The sequence below is a fragment of the Pelobates fuscus genome, chromosome 5 (assembly GCF_036172605.1).
Source record: "Pelobates fuscus isolate aPelFus1 chromosome 5, aPelFus1.pri, whole genome shotgun sequence".
Taxonomy (NCBI): Eukaryota; Metazoa; Chordata; class Amphibia; order Anura; family Pelobatidae; genus Pelobates; species Pelobates fuscus.
In genome coordinates, this window is record NC_086321.1 from 315,787,082 (window position 1) to 315,814,644 (window position 27,563).

Below are 27,563 nucleotides of genomic sequence, written 5' to 3' on the forward strand. Positions count from 1 at the left end.
CGGGCCCTTTGGGTATGTGGACGACGGGTTGGATGTGACTCCAGGTGACCCCGCAGCCCATAAGAGGAGCGTGGGGTTGCATTGACCTCCGGGATCATCATCTTTGTAGGAGAGGTAAGGGTGTATGGTCGGTTGCTCAAGCTGTGCCAGAATGCTTGGCAGAGTGCTTTGAATCTGGCTTCAAAGGCTTCCTTATATGTTTGTCTCGCCTGGCAGTAACCAGGCTTGGACATGGCAGCCATCTTAGATGCCTCAGGCGATAAATGGTCTGCAATCAACAATTGAGCTGATGTCGGTCTTATGTGCAAAGCTGCTGTGTGCTTTAGGCCAGTGGGGACCGGGATAACCCCCACCGGTCCATAGGGGGGAGAGGGTTGCAAGTTTTCCCTGCGAGGGCCCAGCGCCGTGTATAGCAGATGATCAGCCACCTCACCCGCCCGACAGCTGCACCAGGCCACAAAGGAGACTCCCTAAGACGGGAAGAGGGTTCTCCACAGAAACAATTTGAGGTTCCCCAGCTAACTCCAGAGGTTCCCCAGCTAACTCCTTGGCTTTAATAGAGTGCTGGAAGTCAGTTTAATAGCTAATTATTGAGATCTGGAAGGGAGCTCACAGAAAACATGTCTAGCTCAGGCCCCGCCCCCCTCTTTGACACCTTTAACTTTTTTCTTTGCCCTGTGGCCATCCCCCAGACTAACCTTATCGCCAATAGCTTTGCATGCTACTTTGCCGACAAGATTGAACAGCTAAGGAAAGACTTCTCCCCACCCTGCCATTCTCTTTCTCAACCACGCGTAGATCATGCCTTTCCTACCCTTAAGACTTTCTCCCCGGCTACTGAGCAAGAGGTGGCTGCGCTTCTCCTGTCCTATCGCCCCACCCCTTGCTGGCTTGATCCTGTCCCATCTCACCTTATCAGATCTCTCTCCCCTTGCCTTGTGCCTTCATTAACACACATCTTCAACTGCTCTCTCTCTTCTGGCATTGTCCCTGCTGACCTTAAACATGCCACTGTAGTACCTATCCTGAAAAAAAAATCTCTCGACCCATCTTCCCCCTCTAACTATCCAAGTCTTTGTTCTTTTTTTTCCTCAAAGCTTCTGGAAAGACTTGTCTTTACCTGTATGTCTCACTTCCTCAATTCCAGCTCTCTCCTTGATCCCCTTCAACCTGACTTCAGCCCCCTCCACTCTACTGAGACTGCTCTTATCAAAGTTACTAACGACCTAATCGCAGCTAAATCAAAAGGCCACTACTCCATACTAATTCTTTTTGACCTCTCTGTAGCCTTTGGAACCGTTGACGATGCTCTCCTTCTTCAAACTCTTCAATCTCTCTGTGCCACGTTTTGTTACAGACAGGGCCGGTGCAAGGATTTTTGCCGCCCTAGGCAACAATCCATTTTGCCACCCCTCCCCCCCCCCCTTCCCCCCCCATGAATGCAACTACATTCCCTTTAGATGTTTATTCACTAAACTCTGAATTACAGTGAAGAGACATTTAGGGAAAGAGACGCACTGAGTAAGCATTAAAGGGAAACTATAGTGCCAGGAAAAAAACTTATTATCCTGGCACTATAGCTTCCCCCTCTGTTAAACGCACCCCCCTTGTGGTGCAGAAGGGGTTAAAACCCCTTCTGTCACTTACCTGGGTCCAGCATGTCTTTCGTGCTGGCTTGGGTCCGCCTTCGCTCCTTAATGGCCGCGCTCGCAGTGGTATTTCCAAGACACTAGGTTTTGCGTGACGCTGGACGTCTCAATGCATAGCCACTAGAGGAGTTAACGTTAACCCAGGACAGTAATTATTTCAGTTTCTTAAAAATTGCAATAATTACCTTTGCAGTGTCACACAATCTCACTAATACACACACTCTCTCACTGGCATACACACTTACACATTCTAACTAACTTACACACTCTAACACATACACATTCTCACTGACCTACACATTGTCACTTGCACACTCTCACTGACATACACATTGTCACTTACACACTCTCACTAACACACACACACTCTCACTGACATACACAATGTCACTTACACACTCTCACTGACATACACAGTGTCACTTACACACTCTCACTAACACACACACTCTCTCACTGACATACACAATGTCACTTACACACTCTCACTAACACACACACACTCTCTCACTGACATACAGTGTCACCTACACACTCTCACCAACACACATTGCCAGTTACACACTCTTACTAACACAACACAGTGCCACTTGCACACTCACACTCACACACACACACACACACACAGTGTCACTTGCACACTCTCATACACACAGTCTCTTGCACACTCTCCCTAACACAGAGTCTCTTGCACACTCTCTCACACACACAGTGTCATTTGCACATACTAACACAGAGTCTCTTGCACAATCTCCCTAACACACAGTCTCTTGCACACTCATTAAAACACACACACTGTCAGTCAAACACAAAATCACACCACTCTACATATAGTCACACTTTAATTACACACACAAACACAGTCATTTAACACACACATCAATTTACAAACATTCAAACTATAAACAATCCCCCATGCCATACCTGGGTGCTGTGAAGAGTTCCAGACAGCAGGATCCAGGATGTTGTTTTTCTTGCTGCTGGGGGAGCAGGAGAGCCGTGCACTGTGAGCACAGGCTGCTTCCTGTTCCCCTCCGAGTGCTTCCTGTGTTCACAGACAGGGGGCAGCCGGGATACCAGTTTACATCCCTGCTTCCCCCAGCCTGCAGGAAGCACAGTGTTCTGCTCGGGGGATGGGGTTACAGTAAACCCCACTCCCTGAGCAGGTAATCGCCTGCAGAGGGAGCCCAGCAGCTGAATGGCTGCGCTGGGGGGTGGCTAAGGAGCTGCTCACCCAGCACAGCATCCCCAGACAGCAGCAGGGCAGCCCACCAGGAAACCACCCGGTGGGCGCCCCCCAGAGGCCGGCGCCCCAGGCGAATGCCTTATTCGCCTTAATGGTAGCGCCGGCCCTGGTTACAGACCATGTTGAAATGCAGATCATTTTTGGCCATGGTTTCTGGTATCCAGTACTCTTTTTACAATTCTTGTTTAGTTTTTCTTGTTTTTGTCTGGTTTTCTATTCTATGTCTGGTTTTATTTTATTTATTTATTATTTATTACCGGTATTTATAAAGCGCCAACAGATACCGCAGCGCTGTACAATTAGTGGAGGACACACAATATACACAGACAAATGCAAAAGGTAGAGAGGGCCCTGAACGTAAGCTGATATCTAGCCATTGAAGCTCTTTTATACAAAGTGCTTAGCTAGATTGTTCGTGAGCTCACAATCTAAATCAGGTGTCCTCATACTCCGGACCCCAGATGTTGCTGAACTACAACTCCCATGATTCTCTGGCTATCTATGTAATTCAAAGAATCATGGGAGTTGTAGTTCAGCAACATCTGGAGGGCCGCAGTTTGAGGACCCCTGATCTAAATGATACAGTGGGGATTTGAGACAAGAGGTAGCAGGGGAAATTTGGAAGTGATGGCTAAAAGGAGTTCACAGAGAATTGCAGCTATTGGTAAAATGTAAAGGCAATGAAGAGGTAATTGAGTGAGAATCTCAAACAGCTGGAGGAGCATTCTATATATTTAGGGTGAACCTAGGTGGACGGGTAGTGCTCAGGAAAAATGCAGAGCTCCTGTATTGTTGGTTCTGGGAGTGTAAGGTGAGGCCTGGGAGTTGTGGGAGTTCATGCAGGATGTTAAATGATTAGCTGCTGTATTGTTGGTTTTGGAAGTGTAAGTTGAGGCCTGGGAGTTGTGGGAGTTCAGGCAGGATGTTAAATGCAGGGCTCCTGTATTGTTGGTTCTGGGAGCATAAGGTAAAGCCTGGGAGTTGTGGGAGTTCGTGCAGGATGTTAAATGGTTTTCTTTATGCTGGGTTTTCTGGGTTCATTTCTTTATTCCGTTCCTGGAAATTCCCAGTCTCCTGGATTCCTTTAAATGTTTGTTTTTTGTTGCCACACCTGTTCCTTTGCCATTTATCCTTTTTGTTTAGAGTTTTCCATGCTAGCAGTGGTCTCATTCCTCTGCTCCTTTTCTTGCAGGTAAGCAGGCCCGGACTGGCCATCAGGCACACCCGCAAATGCCCGGTGGGCCGCAGTGGCCATGGGCCGAGGCCGGCAGGGAGATCACAGGATCTCCCCTGCCGGTCTTTGCAGGGCCAGCACTATCCGAGGGCCGGCCCTGCAGTAGTCCACGGCAAGCCGGTGGGGAGATCAAAGCTCTCCCTCACCGGCCCACATACAGTATACTGCGGCCGCCGGGGGAGAGAGTGAGGGAGCCAGGAGAGGACCCGGCGGAGCTCCTACTTACAGTTCCCCTGGGTTCCTCTCGCGAGATTTGGAGCGTTGCCATGGCAACGCTCCGGGTCTCACGAAAGTGAACTCTAGCCCCACAGGCTAGAGTTCACTCACCACGAGGACCACCAGGGATGGATGGCAGCAGCAGGATTCCCCCCTCCCAGGCTAAAGGTAAGCAGGGAGGGGGGAAATAATCACCCAAGTCACATCAGCCTCACTTGCTCACACACACCCTGCACACTTACAGGGGTACTCACAGCACCCTCACCCTCACTCACACGCACACTGCACCCCTGACAGCTCACAGCACCCTAACTCACACACACACTGCACCCCTGACACTCACAGCACCCTCACTTACACACACACTGCACCCCTGACACTCACAGAACCCTCACTCACACCACCCTCACTCACACACACACTGCACCCCTGACACTCACAGCACCCTCACTCACACACACACTGCACCCCTGACACTCACAGCTCCCTCACTCACACACACACTGCACCCCTGACACTCACAGCACCCTCACTTACACCACCCTCACTCACACACACTGCACCCCTGACACTCGCAGCACCCTCACTCACACACACTACACCCCTGACACTCACAGCACCCTCACCCCTGACACACAGCACCCTCACTCACACACACTGCACCCCTGACACACAGCACCCTCACACACACACACTGCACCCTTGACACTCACAGCACCCTCACATACACTCACAGCACCCTCACACACACACACTGTGCACCCCTGACATTCACAGCTTCCTCACGTGCACACACTGCACCCTCACACACAGCTTCCTCACACGCACAAAGCACCCTCACGCAAACACAACACCCACTCACACAGCACACACATACTGCACCCACCACACACACAGCACCCTTACCCACATAGCACCCTCACGCAAACAGCACCCATCACACACACACACACGCTGCACAATATGCTTTCTTGGCATTTTTGTCTCCTGGTATCCCAACTATGGAGACACCAGAGACAAATTTCAAGCAAACACAGTGCAAGCATGTTATTAAATTTGCTTGCGCTGTGCAGAACAAATACAGGGTCTTTTTCTCATGCCAGAGCTCTTCAGCAGAGCTCTGCGCATGGTCTACCCTGGAAGAGCATTGAACCAACATGCTCACTTTGTGATGGGGCGTGCTTGTCATTGGTGATGACAAAACACACCCTACCTGGCCCCCCCTTTTTAGTGGGCCGCTGTAATTAAAAAATGCCTCGGACGAATTTTCTTCCCAGTCTGGCCCTGCAGGTAAGTACTGTGTGTGTTTTATTGTTGTACTTTTAGCCATGCATATCTAGGCAGTTAGGACCCACCGTAATTGGAGTACTTTGGCGCAGTGGTGGGCTGCATACATCTTAGCCATTTATGCATGTCTAAATCTACAATGTTTATTACATATATAGTACTTGGTTATTTCTCCTCTTGTTTTGCCTTGCATCTCTTGTCTTGTATTCCTAGTTCATGTACAGTCTTGTCCTGTTCAGTCCATGCCCTGTTCTTGTTTCCATCATGTCTTGTGTACATGTTCTGGGTTCTACTTTCTGTCCTGCTCCAGTTCTGAGTTCTTCTAGTCTTGTCTTGTTATCTTGTTTGGTGCCTGTTCTAGCCTTGCCTTGTTTCTAGTACTGGATACATATCTGCATATTATGAAGCTCCTGGGATCTGCAGAAGCTTCATCAGGGCCCTGGTATGTGGTCACACAAACCCTGGTGCTCAACACCAGGGGGCGTGTGGTCACCCTGCACCAGGCCCTGATTGTTCATTTCTACGCTGTAACTCCTACCATCATCAGGCATACAGGGGTCCCAGTCTCCGGACGGCCACCCGTGACACTCGGTCTCTGTGACTCTGTCCTCTCGTGGTTTTCCTCTTATCTCTCCCAACGCTCATTCAGTGTCTCCTTTTCTAATGATACCTCCTCCCTTCGTCCTGTATTGGATGGAGTCCCCCAAGGCTCTGTCCTTGGTTCCCTTCTATTTTCTCTTTATACTGCCTTTCTTGGCAAACTTATTACCTCATTTGGATTCCATTACCACCTGTGCGCTGATGACACCCAGATATATCTCTCCTCCCCGGATCTCTCCCCTGCTGTCCTGCAATGTGTCACTTCTTGCCTTTTTTTCCGTCTCTGACTGGATGTCCTCCCACTTTCTGAAACTCAATCTCTCTAAAACTGAGCTCCTTGTCTTTCCTCCTCCTAATACAGATCCTCCTCTTTCATTCTCCCTTCAAGTTAGTGGTATCCACATCAGTCCATCCTTGCAAGCATGCTGTCTTGGCATCATACTTCATTCTGGCCTCACATCCAGTATGTTACTAAATTCTGTAGATTCCATCTTAAAAACATAGCCCGCATCCACCCCTTTCTTACGCAAGATGCTACTAAGGAGCTTGTCCATGCTGTACTTATTTCTTGCTTCGATTATTGTAACCCTCTCCTAATTGGTCTTTCCAAAAAACGTATTGCTCTGCTACAGTCTGTAATGAATGCTGCCGCCAGACTGATTTTCCTCTCTAGTCTGTCCTCTCACCCCTCTGTCAGTCCTTACTTTGGATTCCTGTATCCTATAGGAGTCAATTCAAAGTACTAACCCATACCTATAAAGCACTGAACAATTCTAGCCCCTCTTATATCTCTTCACAGATCCATAGGTATGCTCCGTCTCGGTCTCTCCGCTCTGCCCATGACCTTCTCCTGTTCATTGCTCGCACCCGTACAGGCCAACTCACGCCTGCAGGACTTCTCGCGGGCGGCTCCCTTCCTATGGAATAGCCTGCCTACCGCCATCAGACTCTCCCCTAGTCTTCATTCGGTTAAAAAGTGTCTTAAAACCAATTTCTTTAGGAAAGAGTAGCCTCTACCTCACATACCAGTCTCTTGCTCTCTCCTAAAGGGCAGCACTCTACTCTCTCCTCCAGCTCTGCTATGCTTCATTCCCACCTTATTTGATTGCTATTTCCTGTCCTATTGTGTTTTACACTCCACCTCCTATAGACTGTAAGCTCGTTTGAGCAGGGTCCTCTTCAACCTATCGTTACAAGTTTTATTGTAATTGTCCTATTTATAGTTAAATCCCCCATCTTATAATATTGTAAAGTGCTACGGAATCTGTTGGCGCTATATTAATGGTGATAATAATAATAAGTAGGCTTGGCAGCTCCGGCAAAAACAAATAAAGTAATGTTGGCTATACACTATGGGTGGCTTGACGTCTTGGAGGGCATAAGGGCCCCATAAAGAGGGATGCCTAATGCAGTGAGATAGGATATGCAGTACCATCATACTGACCAATGCAAAGTGACAGTGATACTTTTGGTAGGTATTTTAATCTTTACATTTTGCCACTCCTTATGGAATTTATGTCACTGAGAATTGTCACCAGTAACCACAAAACTGACATGGCATTCAAAGTAAACGTGTACATCATCATTTTTGGTCTATATTGTTATATTGTCATATTTGGTCTATATTGTTGTTTTGGTCTATATATGTTGCTCTATATCAGGGGTAGGCAACCTTTTAGCAGCACTGTGCCGATATAGGATTGTGATGTCCTGTAGCGTGCCGGTCCTATTTTTTTTATAAATCGAGGTGGGTGTGCTGCCGTATTCTGCTTGTGTTTGTACTGTAATTGCTTTGTATCATTGTATTTGTGCGTATATATGCAGGGCTGTCTTTAATAATGACTGGACCCTGGGCAAAGCATTTGCTTAGGGCCCCCTGGACCTTGTCCCCCCCTTCCCAGGCATGCAATCACGTCCTACACCTCAACACAGTGGTGGACCTAAAGTAGAGAGGTGCAAGAATTCTTGGCGGTCTCCCTGTTGCACGGGTGATTAAAAGGTAGATCCCCATCTGTCGTGCAACTCCAGAAATGCATTGACAGCTGGGGCTCTACCATTTACTCATGTTTGCAGGTCTGTATTTAGCACTAAGCAGTTTTTGTGTGTTTTTGTGGAATATGTTTGTATGTGGTGTTGGCGTGATTGCAAGCACACACACACACACACAGACATACTGACATACACACAGACATGCTGTCATACAAACATACTGACACACACACACAGATATACTGACACAGATATACTGACACATAAATAGACATGCTGACATACAAACATATTGACACACACACAGATATACTGACACACACACAGACATACTGACACACACACAGACATACTGACACATACACATGCTGACACACAAACATACTGACACACACAGATATGACACACACACACACTGACAGACATACTGACACAGACATACACTTTAAAACTCACCCTCCAGTTTCCTACCTTTCCTGTTGGTGGCTGAAGGCGTTGGGAGGTGGGGTCTAGAGCTCTTGGCCAGCCCCCCTCCAATCTGCCTACTCTTCTTTCCTGCGCGCTCCTCTCTTTGTGGGAGGAAGTGATGCATGGCCGTCACTTACTCCCAGCCTGCTGCCGAAAAGCAAGGGGCCCGCTCGCGCTGTTAAAGCACCTCAGCGTGTGCCGGGTCCCTGCTGACCTTTGTGCATGGGCCACCCGGTGGGCCTCCTTAGTGTGCAGATTACCAGCCAGAGGGTTAGAAATAGTTGAGGCCAGCAGGGCTCACGGTGCAGCTGCCCAGTTTGCCCCGCGTTAAAGAAGGCCCTGCGTATATGAGCTATTATATTGTTTATGTTCATGAGTAGTTTATGGTATTGTGTATGATACATATGAATGTAAGCTGTGTATGGGTGCTGCTTGTGGTATTGTGTGTGTGTGGATGGATATGTGAAAGTGTGCGTTTGGTAGTGTGTGGGGGCTGTTTGGGGTATTGCATGTGGGGTTGTGTGCATGTATGTGGATTGTTAGTGGTGTTTCGTTTGTGCGGATTGTGTGTATGTTTGTGTGTGGGCTGTCCGTATTATTTGTATGAGGGGAGGATTATTCTGCATTTCTGTGTATATCTAGCAGTGTGGGTGGCTTCCCTGGGTTCCAGTAGGGACTAGTCCGGCCAGGTACATGTCAAGGACAGGAGCTGCAACAGCAACTGCGAGCTGCTCTACTGCAGTGTGGCTTCCTATTGACAAGTGCTGGGAGGAAGTGATCTGAGATCACTACCTCTACGTGCTGCAATGCATAAATTGAGGATTGTCCTTCACCACCTTTTCGGATTAGCAGATATCTGAAGTTTTACTGGGACTCCTGATAGGCCAGAGCCTGTTTGACTCTAGCAGCCTTGAGTGCCGTGCAAAGACACCTCGAGTGCCGTGCATGGCACTAGTGCCGTAGGTTGCCTACCCCTGCTCTATATTGTCATTATTTGTCAGATTTGATCATTAACAACAATTAATAATTTTATCACTAACAGCATGTTAATGACTGCTGATGAGCAATGCCGAAGCAATCACACTATTCTGATGCTTTTTGAGAGCCCCATTGTCAAGTTCAGTAAAAACTTGCCAATGCTTTGTCAAGTTTAATATACCTTATATTAAACAGTCAAGCTTTTAAGCTATTCCAATCCTTCCGAAGATGAATTATCAAGGCATTAACACTTGTTAAGGGGATACAGGTAGTATTATTTTTAATGTATTGACGGGTATTAATTGAGAACAGGGGAAAGCAAAGGAATACCTCCCAAGTTTGGGAGGTATTAGATCTGAACTGGTGGGCAGGCCCTGAATGGGCATCACCAGTTATGTGACTTGTGTCACTGGCATTGCCCATTATGGGCAGACTGTCCAGAAAAGGGCAGGCACATCCACTAAAGGGGCATGGCAGCCTGGCATCAAATTAAAGCACTTTCTGAATGGTCCTAGTGCCAATTCACAGCGGCAGAGCGTTCCTACTGAGCTGCCAGATAATAGTTCTGTGGTTGCCGTGGACACAGGGGAACAAAATCATAAACAGGCCGACTATGGCAGTTCCTTTCCCATTTGCAGGCATCCAAACAGTCCCGATTTCAGACTAAGGCCTTTAGGTGCCCTGTGTAAAAAAATGAGATCTTCCCTGGTCATAACCTTACCAACCCCTCATCCAATACCTCCCACTATTTAAAACGTTCTATTTTTATTAACCCAAAAACAGAGATTAGACAGACTGGTGAAAACAACTTTTTACACAGTGTTATTATTCCTGGATGGATTGGTTCATTCTTGTGTTTTAAAATTAATTTTTTATTTTTTTTTATTCTTTATTTTTGGTGCGTTTTCAGATTAACACAAACCCGTCCGGCCACAACAGCCAGGACTGGCATTGTAACAGTAATGCAGGGTAACAATGTTAGATATTGGGTTAGTAGACAAGGCATCATAATAAACATTTCGCACATTTTTGTTTATGAGGTGTTAACTCTATGTTTGAAGGAGGGAGTAAAATGTGTGGTTTCTGCAGTGTGGAAGTTGTTTTCCTCCCTCTGGTCCAAGTTGGGTAGTATACTATGTTGTTTAAGAGTCAGTGGAGGCTAAGTGTTAGTTTACTGGGTATTCATGAGTGGGTTAAAGTTTGTACATGAGGTTACTAGTAGATTATGTTGTAGTAATGTGTTAGATCATGAGTGCGCTGATAAGGGAAGCGTGTGGGTAGCCAAGGTGTGAGTGGTGTTGACCTGAGGATTGTTTCGGTTTCCCTTGTGGGTAGGTAACCCTAACCAAGGGGGTAACGGGGGGGTCGTAAACCTCTTGTGGGTGTATATCATGTATGTATGTGAGACGGGTCTGAGACTGCCCCTCTCCAGGTCCGTTAGTATGTGGAACGGGTAATAGTAGGTTGTTTAGTATATGTGCCAGGTAAGAGTAGGATAACCATTAAGATGGGAACCAAGAACATTGGTGATGTGTCATAGTTTGTTTGTCGGTGTGGGGTGGCTGCTCCCTCTCCTTGGTCGGTCAGGTTGTTGGTGCGACTCTCGGTACGAATGGGATCGTTGACTCGGGGTTCCAGGCGTGTTCGACTCGGAGAGCAGAAGTTGTGGTTGTCGCTTCTGTAAGGCCCAGCTTGTAGAGTATTGCAGGTGCTTCCGATTCAGTTGTGAGCTTGTGGGTCATCCCGTTGTGTGTGATTAGTAGGGATCTTGGCGCACCCCACCTGTACTTTATCCCTGCGAAACACAGGCGGCTGGTGAGAGGCTGCAGTGATTTACGCCATTGGAGTGTAGTTTTAGTGAGGTCTTGGTAGAAGGTTAGGTGTGCGTTTTTGAATGGTAATGGGGTTTTTCCCCTCACTGCTGCCATGATCTGGCCCTTATCTTGTGGTGTACAGCAGCGAAGAATGACGTCGCCAGTGATTGGGGTTGACGTTTTGGTGATGGTGGGCAGTCGGTACAGTCCATTTATAGTGCGTTTCTTGGCTAGTGTTGATGGCAACAGTGAGGCTATTAGCCTTCTTATATAGTGAGGTAATTCCTCTGCGTCGATCTCATGGGGGACCCCGCGGATTTTAAGATGATTGCGGCGGTGCCTATCTTCTTGTGCAGTCATCTGAAGTGACATAGCCTGCTGTGTAGTTTTAAGGTGGTTCATTGCTGTTTTCAGTTCAGCTACTTCATTCTGTAGTTTCCCTATGTCCCCTTCAGTGTGTGTTGTCCTATCATTGAGCTGCTGCATATTAGATTTTAGGGAGGCCATGTCTGCAGTTAGGAGCTTCTGTATTTCCAGCAGTGTGTTCTGCATGTTGTGCAGATCCTGCTTAGTGGCAGGGGATGTGCCTCCGGGGATATCCCCAGTCATGGAGTTTGGATTCCCTTGTGTTGTTGATATTGTATTGTGTGACTGGTTTGGCAAGTCAGAGGACATGTGGGTGTCATGTCCGCCGGCAGCCGCCATTTTGGATAGTACCTGACGTTGTAGGAGAGTGCCGATATCCTGCTGGTCCGCTGCTGGAACGGATTGAGGTCTCTGGGAGCGGCGCCCCATTGCTGTGGAGGAGCTATGGAGAGTTGTAGAGGGGTAAGTGGGGATGTCCGCTGCTTTGTGCGCGTCCGCTCCGCCGAAAAGTTTTTCGAGGTCGGCGAGCGTCGGCGCGTAGTAGGCCCCAGTTCTCCTTTTCGGCTTGGTCTGCCTTGGGATGTATTGAAAGGGCATCTGGCGATGCCGCGGGATGTCCCCAGCCCGTACCCGCTGTGTTCAGGGCTGGATGGGGTCTTTTTATGGGTGATTTGAGACAGATTTTGATTGCCGGGAAGGAGCTCCCAGAAATGGCATCCAGCCCGTCTTGCTGCCAGGCTCCGCCCCGTGTTTTAAAATGAATTGATTGATTATTGAAATTTGATGATTTGGACGAACTGGCCAAAACAATTTTTTGCACAAGTGTAGTAGAAATCACAAATACAGATATTAAAAACACAAGATAATTTAAGGGCATATAGATGGGCAAACATGATCTGTTTCTCTTCTGTAATGATGGTCGGAGAAAGGGACAGAAAAATATAATAGTTAAAAGTCCAGTCGTCTCCCTTTCTCATGTACCTTCCTTATTATTATTCCACTTGTTCTATCTTTGCCACTTAATCTACAGTAGGTTTTCATAGCCCCTATGCAGAGGAAACGAAGGGAGATGACTCGGAAGAAAAAAACGATATTATCACTGAGGGATAACCACTACATAGTTCAGCATGATACTATACTTAATCGCACGGACTGTAGTAAAGGGCCTATGGACTTTGAACGATTAGACAGGACACAGAAACGATTGGGATGAGGACTGGTGTAGGATCATTTTAGATGCTTATGATTTGAAAACATTGCCCACAACGTAGCTCAGGACATAACTACGGTAATAACTTTTCTTTACAGAAAGATAGATCGTGGACCCCACAAGTTTACAAATCATGGACAGGGGACGCAGAGTAAACACCCTTAAGATGTGAACACTAGGGGAATGCCCAACTCCTTATGGCACCGGGTAGAGGACACCCACTCAAACACAATAAATATGTCAAATGGCCAGCCCAGTTCTTCACACTGGCAAACAATGGTTTCGCAGACTCTACTTGATAATGCATTTTAGCTAAGTATTCTCTCCCTCTAGCATACCCTCATATTGTAACGTCAACCTCTGATCCATTAGCGGTTATATTGTGCCTGAGAACGAGCTATTTGATGATATTGTAGAGGACTAATCTTGTACTACTGACTTTTCAGTGTTTATATACACTTTTAATGCATACATCGGGATACTGTTATTTTTTAATAGCATAGCAGCACAATTGTACTATACATGAAAATTTAGCATTGCTTCACTGCTTTATGATACACTTGTATGTTTCTAACAATTTCACAATTAAAAACTGGTTATCAAAAAAAAAAGTCCAGTTGGTATCGATGATCGCAGCCAATCCAATGTTTTCTTATAGGATGCATGGCAAAACGCGCTGCACCAATCTGATGGTTCTCTGAGATCATGTTTTGCTCTACTATATCTTTGGAAATGCCTCTGAGTGACAGCCATTTTCTATAAAGAAAATATTGCCATTCTCAATCATTTATGTTAATGAAGTTTTATGTTACTTTGTCTCAATTACAAGAAATACTGTATTGTATTGTATTAAGTTGTGTTTTACCCTTTGTCATGAAACTGATGATACCAACGACTTAAGAATGCATTAAAGGGACACTATAGTCACCTGAACAACTTTAGCTTAATGAAGCAGTTTTGGTGTATAGAACATGACCCTGCAGCCTCACTGCTCAATCCTCTGCCATTTAGGAGTTAAATCCCTTTGTTTATGAACCCTAGTCACACCTCCCTGCATGTGACTTGCACAGCCTTCCATAAACACTTCCTGTAAAGAGAGCCCTATTTGGGCTTTCTTTATTGCAAGTTCTGTTTAAGATTTTCTTATCCCCTGCTATGTTAATAGCTTGCTAGACCCTGCAAGAGCCTCCTGTATGTGATTAAAGTTCAATTTAGAGATTGAGATACAATTATTTAAGGTAAATTACATCTGTTTGAAAGTGAAACCATTTTTTTTTTCATGCAGGCTCTGTCAATCATAGCCAGGGGAGGTGTGGCTAAGGCTGCATAAACAGAAACAAAGTGATTTAACTCCTAAATGGCAGTGAATTGAGCAGTGAAATTGCAGGGGAATGATCTATACACTAAAACTGCTTTATTTAGCTAAAGTAATCTAGGTGACTATAGTGTTCCTTTAATGTGTATTGTAACGTTTGCAATGGTACACTTCTGTCATGACATATCTCGGTACTTTTATACCGATTTTCTGTATAAACCTTTAAAATGCAAAAAAATAAAGAATAACATAAAAAAAAAAAAAAAAAAAAAAAGAAGAAAATATTGCCATTCTGTAGAACGGCAATGTTTTACATTGCAGTGACAAAATGACAGAGACATGACAACCACACCACTTCATTGACATGATGTGGTCTTGGTGCCCATAGTGTCTTTTATTACAGGACTCGGCATACTTCTGTACCTCAAGTTGGCTTAGAATAAAGCTTTAAGGGTTACTCTAAACAATATTGCCACTTCAGTGATTGGAAGAAGTCATGGTGCTCGGAGTCTGTATGTGAAGCATTTCAGGAAGAAATGCTGCAATTGCACAAATAATAAATTTTGCTGATGGTGGTTTAACATCACCTCTGGCAGCATCATTAGCACCCCGACACGAGACCTTCTGAGTGCTAATTTGAATAATGTGCATGATATACAACCTTCAATAGCACGCATGGTGCTGACAGATGTTCAATGGCATGACAACTCCTGCCTTTGCAGCCAAAAGCATCATTTAGCCACATCTAACTGACATCCTTCCCCTTGAAGTGAGGGAAAGCAATGTAATGGATGGAGGATTTGGCTGCAGGGATAACTTGGCCACAGAATTGATGTGCTAAATAAGTGTGTTTGTATCTCCTTCAGTAGCCTGTTGGTGTTTCTGGACATTTCCATTCCAGAGTTGATAGGGTCACCTCTAGAAGAGAAGAAATTTGAATAACAGACTTGTTGGAAAGGTGGCCTCCTAGAGTTGCCAAGATGAAAGTGAGTGTTCATGAATCATGCAGTATTGGCCATTCTACTGCTAATGGTTTTCTACGGAGATTACACGTCTGTACGTCTAAACAGGCAGTCTAGGCGCCATAACTATTACCAGCATTTAATTTTAAGCACCTATTGTCAGCAGTGGGTGTGACTGAAATTGATGGGATACCCACATAGGTGTGGCCATTTATTGTATATATTGCATGTTCAAATATTATCACAGCAGGGTGTTTTATTACAATTACCATTCTGATTTTTTTAAAATTGTATTTTTGAAATACATTCAATCCATTCTTATTATTTTACCACTATGTAACAGCACATCATTACACTGTATTAAATTATACGACATTGTATTAAACATAAGTTCATACTTTATCCTTATTAGTTACATCATTATTTCTGTAATTTAGCCATATTCTACCTCATTCTTTTCTCTTCAGACCCCCTGATTTCTACTCATTGCACAGTATTTCTCTCCCCCTCTTTTCTCCCTTTTTCATTGCTCCATATATGCCACAGCCTATAAATAATCACACACTATGACTCACTTGCTGGCCCCCGTGCCAATCTCCCCCCGCCCCCCCCCCCCCCCCCCACTCACTGTTCCTAACAAACTGTAACATATTGTGGTTGTCTGTACCCAAGCTTACCCTATCAGTGCCAGGATTTATACTAGCAATAATAATTGTCTATGAATTAAAAATAAATAAGAACAAATTAAATAAAAATAAATAAAACGCTGTGTGTGTGTGTATGTATATGTGTATATGTGTGTGTGTGTGTGTGTGTGTGTGTGTATATATATATATATATATATATATATATATATATATATATATATATATATAGACATATTGTAATATCTATCTATATTCCGTATTTTTATTTATGTACCCCTTTGCTCCATCTGTAGCAGAGTATATTTTGTGGGGTACTATTGGATCCCTTGTTCTCCTCCTGCCATACACCTCTCTCTTGTTAGATGCTCAGAGGGTCCATACCCCCTCCACCCCCCCTCTGCTGTCTGCAGCCATGCGAGTCACGTGGTCTCTGGTGGGCGGAGGCTTTTTCTCCGGGCTTCATTCATAAATCCTCAGGCCGGTGACGGAGCTGCAGCTCAGAACTGGACCCGGAGGTGAGAACCGGGTACCGGGCATTCAGCATCCCCCGGGGGAGGAGGAGGGAGGAGTGGGCATGAGCGGGGCCCGTACTGAAGGTGGGTAATGTTAGGGTACTGCTAGGCTGCTGAGGGTGGGCATTGCCTGGGAGAAGTGTGGGCATTCTGTGGCCAATGCCGGGTGTCAATACATGGTAATTGATGGGGCACGATGTGGGCACTGACCGGGCATTGTATAATCAGTCACTGGAGGCCCCACCAGCTGTAATCAGGTACAATGTGGGCGCTGTCCGTGTATCTGTGCCCATACACCATCATTGTTTATAGCATGCCCACATACTGCCCATCGAATGCCATTATTATAGAGAAACTACCGAGAGATGCTATAAAAATACACGTGCAATTAATGGCTGTATTATTAACCCTATAAGTGAGTATTATATGGACTGAGCTTTGTTTGGCACTGGGAAAATGATGTTGAACCAGAATTCTCTGTTTGGTCCTTGTTACATTGTTTCACCTCCTGGGCATTCTATGGGCAGCTGATGGCTATTGCTGTGAGTAGAATTATGCTTTGTTGTGACTGTTCTGGTTATTTTATATTCATACACCAACCTGTGTATACAAAATAGCGTATAGGCACCTTTGTGTACACACTTCCTGTGGATAATGAATCCCTGACTTGGCATTATATTGGCTTTGCCTATACATGATATGTTAAAACATTTACTCATGGGGGTTGTTTACTAAAAATACTGTGGTAAATTTAAACCCGATTCTTCATAGGCACGCTGTGAATGGTTTTCCAACTCTGCTTTTCACAATGCACCATAATTCACCGGTTAGTTAATAAATCCCAACACAACTCAATAGACTTCTATCAATCTCAGTATAATATTTTATATAGGTGTTATATGAGAATCCTCAGGGTGTTGCAGCGATATGCCCTGGGCATATCTATTATTGTATAATATTGCTGATTAAATTGGCTGTAATATGGAGTGTTTTAGAATTTTTTTTTCGTGTCCATGTGTATTTTTGTGATTATATATATTGGTTAGTTAGATGTTTTGTTTTGTTTTTCTTCTACTGCATTCACTATGTACTGATATGTAATATGTTTGCACGAACTATAACTTGCTATACATGTATACAGTTTAATAGTCAATAATTCAGATTATTCTATTTCGTAGATAATTATTACAGTATTAGAATATAAAACAGACAAGGTTCTGAACAGTATCCATTACACATCACACTGTAGTCCTAATATATATATATACATACAGCTCTTCTACAAAAGAGCCTCCTATGCACACAGAACAAGCAAGTCTCCATCATTTACACAAATTCATTGTCCAACAAAACTTACATATTTTACAAAAACAAACAGGCAAGTCCCAACCACTGTTCCCCAGACTAAATACTGCATATACTGTGACTATTTTGGGTTGTAGGCTCAGAAAATCAGGATGTATTTCACTAGCAGCCTCTGTAATCTCTAGACCAACCTAAAGTGCTAGTTTGGTTGTTATTTATAAAGAACAATTCTAAGGCAGAGTTCTAAAATGAAGCAGTCAGCAAACTTGAATGGTAATGTAATTTCTTCACTTATTCATAAATGTGATAAATCTAAAATCAGACCCTGTATTGTCAAAAGCCTACATATATAGAATATACATATATTCACAATGCTATTATAGATACAAAGACCACCAATATATCCAATAAAACATTAACGATTTAGCATATTCACATATTTAGGTCACAAGTAAGAATCATTGTTTTATGGTTTGTTTGTTTTTTTAATATGGTGGGGCTTCCCTAATATCAATGCAAGTCTTGTATCCAAATAATTGCTTGGTTTGGTTACACTTCTTATTTAAAACAAAAAAAAGTAGTCTTTGATAGAAGACATTTATATAAAGCAAACTCCAAGAACATGTCTTCAGCACATTTTTACCCAAATTAGGGCTCAAAAGTACACTGATTTGGTGTCATGATACTGTCAATCTGTTGTGTTTATACTCTTATCACAGGTTAATGATGGGAGGTATATGTTATTAACCTTATACAGTACTGTATTCTGATATAGATTATATCAAATCCTAGGGGAATTTGTCTTGTTTATCTTGGGTATTACATTTCTCATTCATTTGCTCCTTGGTCCCATACCTATTCTTGTAACGTGTATTGTTTTTTATTTTTGTCATTACTCTGCGCCAATTAATTTTCTACTCATTACAAGTCCTCATAATTTCATCTCAACCACCCCATTTTATCATCTCTCCTTTGTTGCAGGTGTCAGATCATGAGCTATGAGTCACCTGCACTAGAGAATATAACTGACACTTCCACGGTAAGAACAGCTTTCTACATAGAAGTAAAATATATATTATATATACACACAGAGATAAGCCATTGCACGAGTTCTGTGAGGATCTGCTGATGTATATGAATATATATATATATATATATATTAAAAAAACCAAATAGAACGGTTATATGCTTAATTCTCTATTGATTGAGATTAATGATTTAATATCAAACCGCATTATCCACCTTTTTATTGTTTAAAGAATATTGGGGAATCTGTTTTGGCTCATAGCCAATGGACCTATAGCAATAAATCATAAGAATCCAATAACACTTTGTATGTTCAAATAATCAGAGGAAGACCAACTAAATTGCTCAACAACTCTTACTGAGTAAAATAGCTTAGATATGGTTAGTAAATATTTCCTAGCTCTAACAGTTTATGCAACGTGGAGAAATTGAAGGCCTGCGCCAATGCACGTATTAAATATAAAACATTTAATGAAATGAAAGTTCATATCTATTACGTATTTATTATCTGGCCAAAAACAAACTTGAAGAATTTTCAAAAACAGAAATTCATCCCTGCAGCCAAGAGGAGCTAAGATTACATGAAAATCTATTGACATATTTCTTATTTACTTTTACTAGGTTGCTCCGAGTACCCCACCTCAGGATGGGTACGTGCTACTCTTGGTTCTGCTTTCCATCTTCATTGGTGGAACACTACTTCTGCTCACCGGGGTCCTGATTCTTTGCAGACGTTGCTGTGATTCTCGCCTGCGATTCTCTAGGTGCAAAGAGATGCTCCATGTATTGCCTGCATTGTGTTCTTTATTGTTTAGCCTTATTGTTATGTAGTACTTAGTTGTGCCTTTATCCATAGTTTTGTTGGTCAGAAATTAAGAGGTTTTCATCTTTTTCCAGGCCAAGTGATGATGCAGAGAAAACAAACACTTCTTATGTGGATGAATCTCAACCCACCCATGGTACGAAGGACTATATAATAGTAGCATGTGACTTCTGTCAGACAGATCTTATTTCTGACTCCTGGCTCTTAACCCACAGACATAACCATACACATTGAGGATGCAGAGTCTTTGTTGGCCTCAGGTCTCCGTGATGCAGAATCAGGCAGATTTTTGTGTACAGCTTCAAGTGGCAGAAGGGTCTCATTCAATGAGGGAGCCCTGTGTGGACAAGAGAAGAAAGAAAGGGACCGTGGCAGAAGGTGAGGTTATGTCAAGATGGTGGGTGGTGGTAGGTTTGTAATACATGATGTGCTGTAGACATCAGTCTTCCGTGTGCAGTAAACCAGAGTTGAAACAAGTGTAGAAAAAGTAAAGGGGATGACTTAGCAAGGAATTAATGAATAGGAAGAATGTTAAAAAGTAAGAAAAATGTTTTAAATGAAAAGGGTATATAAGAGAGAACATAAAGTGATCAGTATCGGGGCACAACAGTAAGAACAAAATTATATAGTAGAGGAAACTAAAAAAAAAAAGTGATACTAATAGTTTATGCGAATCCACTATGTGGAACTTGACAGGATGTCTGAATATTATTATCCACCTTAGGTATACTCTGACTGAAGGAGACTTCCACTATCTTAAGAATGCACGATTGACACTTCCCCCACTTCCTTCTCTACCTCCCACTGCTCTACACATCCTAACCATACATGAGAGTGAGGGAGGGGAAAGCAGCAGTAGTGGTGGCACATCAGAGACTCGACCCACCTCCCCTAGCAAGTCCAACATCTCTATATATCAGGTATGTGTGGGGACAGTGCATGGCTTCATCATGATCACCTGTAATGCATTTTTCACTGCATTGGGCAATGTTTCATGAACTGCACAGCACATTCTTTCCACAAATGTTTTAATACAGTTCTATCTAATTTAATTGTTAAGTAATTCTACTGATGTGACTTCTCTTTAGCCACCTCGCAGTTCTCCAATTCCACTCACGCGTCTGTCACTCAGCCCAAGCTCTGCCCTTCCAGGAGATGCATATAACTCTGTGGCTGACACAAGTTTTATGGATACTCCAAAGCGCAGCCCACTTACCCCAAGACAGAGCCCCGCCAGTGCTAGGGTGAGTAAGGAACACCTGAAGAAAAACATGCTTAATGATGGGGCCAAAATGTAAGTGTTTAAAGATGAACCTTATATACCTCCTCTTTCCTTCAGTTTGATCTAAGCAGTCATCCATCTCAGGGAGATGGAAGCTCAGATGTGGCTCCCACTCGAAGTCATGGTGCTGTCCTTCACTTCTTCAATCGTCTACGGCGCCATGCAAGTTTGGAAGGAGCAAGCCCTTATCTTAAAATCAAGAAATGGAAGCTAGGCAGTGTGCAGAGAGCAAGCAGCCTAGATACCAGAGGTAAGTGAGATGATGTGCTTTAATAAACAATATGAAACTGGTGGTGGGAGGCTGTCAGGGAACAGAGAGGGCTCAATTCTATATTCAATGCCAAAAGAGGACATTCTAATCTCTAGAACACAGAATAAATCAACCAATATACTTGAGGTAAGACATTAAGGAGTAACGTTTGATATCGCAATGTTGCCCTTCTCAAAACTTTTTGTCATGGCAGATGTTGAAACAATTTTGTAACAAACATTCTGATCCATCTAAGCTCAGGAAACATGTACGTTTTCTTACGTGTTTAGAGCTTTAAAGCAGCAATGTCACCAACCCCCATGGAAAAATAAGTATTTCAGATTCCTACTGAAATTCCAACCTAGGCAAGAGATGTACTGAGACAAAATAAAGACTACTTTGTCTCAGTATTTCTCCAATACCTGACGATTCTAGTTTCTGGGCGGAGCTAACACCTTCTAAAGTGTCAATCCCCCCCAGTCCGCTGCAGGGAATTTGTGTTTTCTGTGGAGGATCCCCGCGGGCTTCCTGCAGTGATGTTGGCTCCTGGTCCTGAAAATAACCCGCCAGAAGAAGAGGCTGTCCGCCGCGAAGGACCGGTTCAGATAAGTAGACCTCACCTTTGCCTGCTACTCCCTGCAGCAGTCACCACTGGGGGTTCTTTGCAAATTCTGTAAAGTCCACAGCCAGTAACATTGCTGCTTCAAAGCCTGTATTGTAATCTGCTAAGGCAGCATTTCCCAATTGATGTTCCGCGAGAACACAATTGGGGTTCCGTCAAAATTAAAAAAACAAACAAAATGGCAGCGAGGGAGCAGTGGGCAATGCCTCCTCAGCTCCCTTGCACGCACAGCAGTGATGCCGGAGCCGGAATCTGAACCGGTCCTTTGCGGCGGCCGCCCTCTTCCTCCGGCGGGTTATTTTCAGGACAAGGAGCCAACATCACTGCAGGAAGCCCACGGGATCCTCCACAGCAAACACAGCAGCCCGCTGGAACACAGGGACATAGACTCCATGCCAGCACTCCCAAAGGTGGGGGGGCTGGGTGGAGTAGAATTAAAAAAAAAAAAATTGTATGTGTGTCTATTAGGGAGTTTGTATGTGTTTGTGTGTCTGTCAAAGAGTATATGTGTGCTTGTCAGGGAGTGTGTATGTGTCTGTAAAAGTGGGAGGGTGCAAGTGTGTATATATGTCACGATGTATCTGTGTTCCACTGTGCCTGTGTGTCTGAATATATATATATATATATATATATATATATATATATATTTACACACACACACACACACACACACACACACACAGATATACATACTGTGTGCCACCTTAATATACAGACACACCCACTTTGACACACAGATACATACATACATACACATTGACACACAGATGCACATACAAACACAGATACACACCTTGACACACAAAAAATGGCGCTATTTTTTTCTCCCTACTTTTTTATTCTACTTAATAATGTTGCTTTAGTGTTAACCACATGTGGAAAGTTTGCATCATAATAAAAATTAGACATGTGCAATTAGTTTCGAATATACATTCGGACGAATTTCGTGCAATTCGGATGCTTACGGATGTCCGAATTGCCGAACATAACCGCCAAAGTGGGTTAGGATCCGAATTACTGAAGTTCCGAATTCACAAATTTCAGAAGTGCCGAACCGAATGCCATTGTCCAAATTGCCGAAGCAGACAATTGTTTTTCTTACCTGAATTTCCGAACCAAACTGAATTTTTGCCCATGCACATCCCTAATAAAAATGTAATCTAACGCAAGTCTAGAGTGCTAACACGAACAACTAAAATAGAATAACCGTTTTTGTAAATGTTTTTTTTATGAAGTGAAAAGCTGTGTATGGAAGCTATCCAGTAGCTTTGTGGAGGTGACTGTACTAGGTGATTAAAGCAAGATCACATTATTTAACTATGTTAAATAGGTAGAAAGGTGGTAACCAGCTTGTCCTAAAAAAAAAAAAAAAAATTATATTAGTTAATACAATACTACTATTATCTCTTTCCTCTACAGGGTCTCCAAAGCGGCACCAGTTTCAGCGGCAGAGAGCAGCAAGTGAGAGTGCTGAACGTGATGATATCATACAGTACATAGCCCATACTCAAGACACTGCATTCCCTTCCAGCCAAGGAACGTTCATCTCACACCACGGGACCCCACCACAATCTCTCGGCAGGTATTCTTCTATTACCCTTTTCACACCTAAATAGTCCCTCTCCTCTATTCCCAAAACTGCAACCTCTCCTATCCCTTTTGTCACATATATCCTGAGCTGGCCACACATCCAAATTCTCTTTTCTCTTCCCTAATTGTGATTCTTTTGTAATCTGTAGGTTAGACCATGGGGAGGATGGGTCTCTCTCAGACATAGGGACCACCGAGCAAACTCAGCTCCCTCCCCAGTGTGATATATGGAGCCTGCGTGCATCGCTAGAGATCTGTGCTTCCGACCAAAGCAGCAGCAACAATGACCGTGACTCAGTTCGCAGTGATGCAGACAGTGTAAGTTCCTTAAGTGGTCTCCCTAGCCTCCCCTCTCAAGACCTTCCAGATGGCCGTCCTGCGCGGAGTGCTGAGCCGGAAACAGGACCACGTAAGCTTTTACAGATGGACAGTGGTTATGCCTCCATTGAAGCTCCTTGCAGGCCCCCTGAAGAGTCATGCAGTCCACATCGAGATAAAACTGCATCTGAGAAGAGACTCTTTTTTACACATGCTGGGCGTAAAGGAACAGTATTTGAAAGCTTGGAAGGGCGTCTGTATGAACAAGGAGCTTCTGGAGGGGAGGAGGAGGCCTGGTTCCCACACCATGCCCAGACCTTGACTCCTCGAGAGGCAGTGTCACGCAGAGATTACAGCATTGATGAGAAAACAGATGCATTATTTAATGAATTTTTAAGGCATGATCCACAGTATGATGACTCTCCCCTTCGTATGAAACATCGTTCCCGTGCTCACTTGCGCAAGCAATGGCAGAGAACCAAGCAGTACAGCGATCCCGGCATTCGTTTCCCCCCAGCACTTGAAAAACATCGTGCTCCCCAAATGCGCAGGGGAGATAGTGCCAATTACCTACCTGACACTCGATACCACAGCACTTTGCCACGTATTGCAAGCTCTACTGATGAGGAAGGGACAGATGGCTGTCCACAGAGCCCATCCTCCCTTACCCCAGAAGAGAAAATTCAGGCCATAGAGGAAGAGCCTTCTGAGCATATCCCTGCCCCTGATGAACCCCCTATTGTCCCAGAGGACCCTGAGCAAGACTATGGCTATGGGCCGCAAACCACAGAGTTGCTTGATAAAATAGGTGCAGGACTTGAAGCACATCTGTATCAGAGCATTCAGAGGACAGCACGCAGCCCTGAGAGGCTCTGCACAGTGGCACATGTATCACCAGATCACAGTCCTGTTTAAGGCAGTTAAAATAGCATCTCAAGTCTCACATACAAGGCAGGAGTGTCATCTCCTGAAACATGGAGCAAAATGTGTGAGGAGTTGTCAGAGTTAATATACAGATCACTACTACTAGAAAGCACAGTGCCAAATGATAGACCTCTGAAGGCCCATTCACTCACTGCTACACATTGTGCCATACAAACACAAAGCATGACTGTAAAGACATACAGCACATACACACTGCACTCCTGTACTCAGCATGGAGATCAACACCATCACGCATTCATTCATGGAAAGCGGTACAGTTATCTTCCAAGCAATATGAAGTTTCTTCCTGAATGCCGGATAATAAGCACTCCCCTCAGGGACCCTGCAAATTGGGGTGGCAATGTGTGGACCCTCAGCTCTCAATGTGGTTGCTGCACATCCGGCTCTGTCTACCCAAAAAATGAACTGTCTGGCACAAGAGAGGGTGGGTTGGGGGAGGAGGGCTTCAGGGGCTAGATTGTTTTGCACCAGGGTGGGAGGGTGGAATGTATTTATTTTTTTAAAGATTTCTTGTTATTTGGAGATTAAGTGGTTCTTCCTCTGTATTCTCACAGTAGCACATGGTGGGGTACAGGAGGTATTTAAATAATATCTTCCCACTTCTGCTGTGTATTTGTCCTTATTACATAAGACAGCACATTATAATTGGGAGCATGTGTGTATGTAAGAAAGTGAAGACAGTGGTATAAACAACTGGAGCAATATTTTCTGAAAATGTGATTTTAGTTTTCCTCCAGCCATGATCCCATCCTTGTTCTTCCTGGATCCCATATAATGAGCTCAGCAGATTGGAGTGTGGACCACCAGCACTCACTCAGTGTGGTTACTACACATCTGGCTCTGTCTATTCAAAAACTAAAATGGTTGGCACACGAAGGGGGAGGGGAGTGGAGCGTATCAGGGGCTAATGTTTTCTTGTACGAGGGTGGGTGGATTTTTTTTTTTTTATTTATTAAAAGGTTTCTTGGTACATGGGGTTCTTGCCCTGTAGTCTTACAGTAACAGATTGTGTGACTAGAGGAGATCTTTAAATAATCTATTTCCACCTCTGCTGTGTATTTCTCCTTATTAATATAACACCCTTGTAACTGGGAGCATGTGTGTATGCGAGAAAGTGGTATAAAACAATTTAAGAAATATTTCCTCAAAATGTACCAATGTCCGTTATTTCCCAGCCATAATCTCATCCTTGTTCTCATTAACGGTCATTTAATGCACAAGTTTATATTATTAAACCACTTTGTGAGAAGAGAGAGAATAAATAAAAATCTCAAAGCAAAAACACCAAAAACAGCACAGCTGCAAGAACTTTAAATCTACGCTTGGGAACCAGAATGGTGGAAACCAAATAAACGTTTAATCACTAAGGAAAAAATAAACAACCTGTGGTAGTGAACACAGGGCTCCTTTACCCCAAACACACAAGCAACAGATGGGTTTGGTGTGAAAAAAAAAAAAGTCCAGCAGCCCCTATTCGCATTATTTGTAATAAGGGCTCAGATAGGGCTCCTGGCAATTCCCCTTGCCTCATTTAGGTATAATACATGTGGTATACAGTCAAACAAACAAAATGGGGCAGGGTCAAGTTCAAGTCATAAAGTGCAGCAGATGCTGGACACTGAACATGTCCTAGAGGTCCAGAGGTGTGTGGGGAAGATGATGAGGCAAAGGTTGCGGGAGCAGAATTAATGGGCAGATCCCTCTGCTGCAGCAATCTGATGTTTCTTCAGTGGAGCGTATTCTCTCTCCCCGTGGAGACTGAGGGGGCCGAAGTCTCCAGATGTGAGCTGATGGGAAGAAAGCACCAATCAAGATGATTAGACATGTTACAACAAAACACAATTCACACTAGCTATTCTTACCAGTAGGGGATATAAAACACAAACTAAGGGATTCCCTGCTATGGTGTGTTCGTCTATGTTCAGGGAAACTTCCCCAAACATAGACGAAAGCACCAGAGCAGGGAACCCCCCCAAATAAATATATATATATATATATATATATATATTTTCTTCCTCAGGTCTGAGGCAATACTGATCAATCTACTGCACTAATACAGCTAATCCAAAGAGTGGCTTGCACTCCTGGTAATCCTGATAATGCCCGGTGCTGGTATTGGCAAAGTTGTAGGCTGAACTACACTCTGAGGACTTGAGTAGGATGAGTGAAACTTAAGTTTGTTGTTTGTCCTGATGAAAACTCTGTGTTGGAGCTGAAACGTCAACATTTTATAGACTAATTAAGTTTATTTAATTAGGTTTATTTATCCTACTCAAGCCCTCAGAGTGTGGTTTAAAGGACCACTATAGGCACACTGGGTGCCATGTCCATCTAGAGTTAACCCTTTCTGCTGTAAACATAGCAGTTTCAGAGAAACTGCTATGCTTACATATGGGTTAATCCAGCCTCTTCACAGTGAGAAGACGCCAGCGTCCATAGGAAAGCATTGAGAATGCTTTCCTATGGACTGAATGCGCGCGGCTCTTGTCGCACATGCGCATTCAGCCGATGCACGGCCAAAAGAGGAGGAGAGTCCCCAGCGCCAAAGAAATTTAAGTGTTTAACCCCTTCCTCCAACTTCAGGACCTAGCAAGATAGTGGTCCTTTAACTATTTAAAAAAAAAAATAGATTGGTGCAAGGGTTCAAATGTGTTAAATAGACCATTTAAGCACAGTAACCACTATAAGATCATTGTTGTGATTATGGTTTTAGGAGTCTAACCCACTCTTGTCTCACAACCTATCAATGCTGTGCAAGGTTGGTAGGACTTACACTAGATAATGAATAGGTCTAATTCCCCCATTATCAGAGGAGCTAAAGATGGAGCAGGCTATGGATGTCTGGAAGAACCTTTTGTCAAATCACTACAAAACAGTATGACAGAACAGTTGGCGATGCACCAATAGAC

The 27,563-nt window shown here is 44.0% G+C and overlaps 2 protein-coding genes across 4 annotated transcripts in view; one reads left to right on the top strand and one right to left on the bottom strand.

The window, feature by feature from the left end:
• Positions 1 to 25,762, top strand: part of CBARP (CACN subunit beta associated regulatory protein) — a 132,728-nt gene extending 106,966 nt beyond the window's left edge. The window contains exons 1-10 of one of the 3 annotated variants that reach the window (XM_063455545.1): positions 16,408 to 16,496; positions 18,780 to 18,837; positions 19,446 to 19,588; positions 19,722 to 19,783; positions 19,863 to 20,025; positions 20,372 to 20,567; positions 20,736 to 20,891; positions 20,987 to 21,179; positions 23,221 to 23,383; positions 23,541 to 25,762. In XM_063455545.1, the coding sequence (XP_063311615.1) occupies positions 18,790 to 18,837; positions 19,446 to 19,588; positions 19,722 to 19,783; positions 19,863 to 20,025; positions 20,372 to 20,567; positions 20,736 to 20,891; positions 20,987 to 21,179; positions 23,221 to 23,383; positions 23,541 to 24,624 (2,208 nt within the window). In that variant the 5' untranslated portion in view covers positions 16,408 to 16,496; positions 18,780 to 18,789 and the 3' untranslated portion in view covers positions 24,625 to 25,762. Of the gene's footprint in view, positions 1 to 16,407; positions 16,578 to 18,779; positions 18,838 to 19,445; positions 19,589 to 19,721; positions 19,784 to 19,862; positions 20,026 to 20,371; positions 20,568 to 20,735; positions 20,892 to 20,986; positions 21,180 to 23,220; positions 23,384 to 23,540 lie in introns of those variants that run through there. The other 2 variants (XM_063455544.1, XM_063455546.1) reach the window with 2 other exon arrangements.
• A 227-nt stretch (positions 25,763 to 25,989) lies between these two features.
• STK11 (serine/threonine kinase 11) overlaps positions 25,990 to 27,563 on the bottom strand; it is a 35,704-nt gene continuing 34,130 nt past the window's right edge. Inside the window, exon 10 of the mRNA XM_063455555.1 lies at positions 25,990 to 26,441. The gene's annotated coding sequence lies outside the window, so the exon portion shown is untranslated. The remainder of the gene's footprint in view (positions 26,442 to 27,563) is intronic.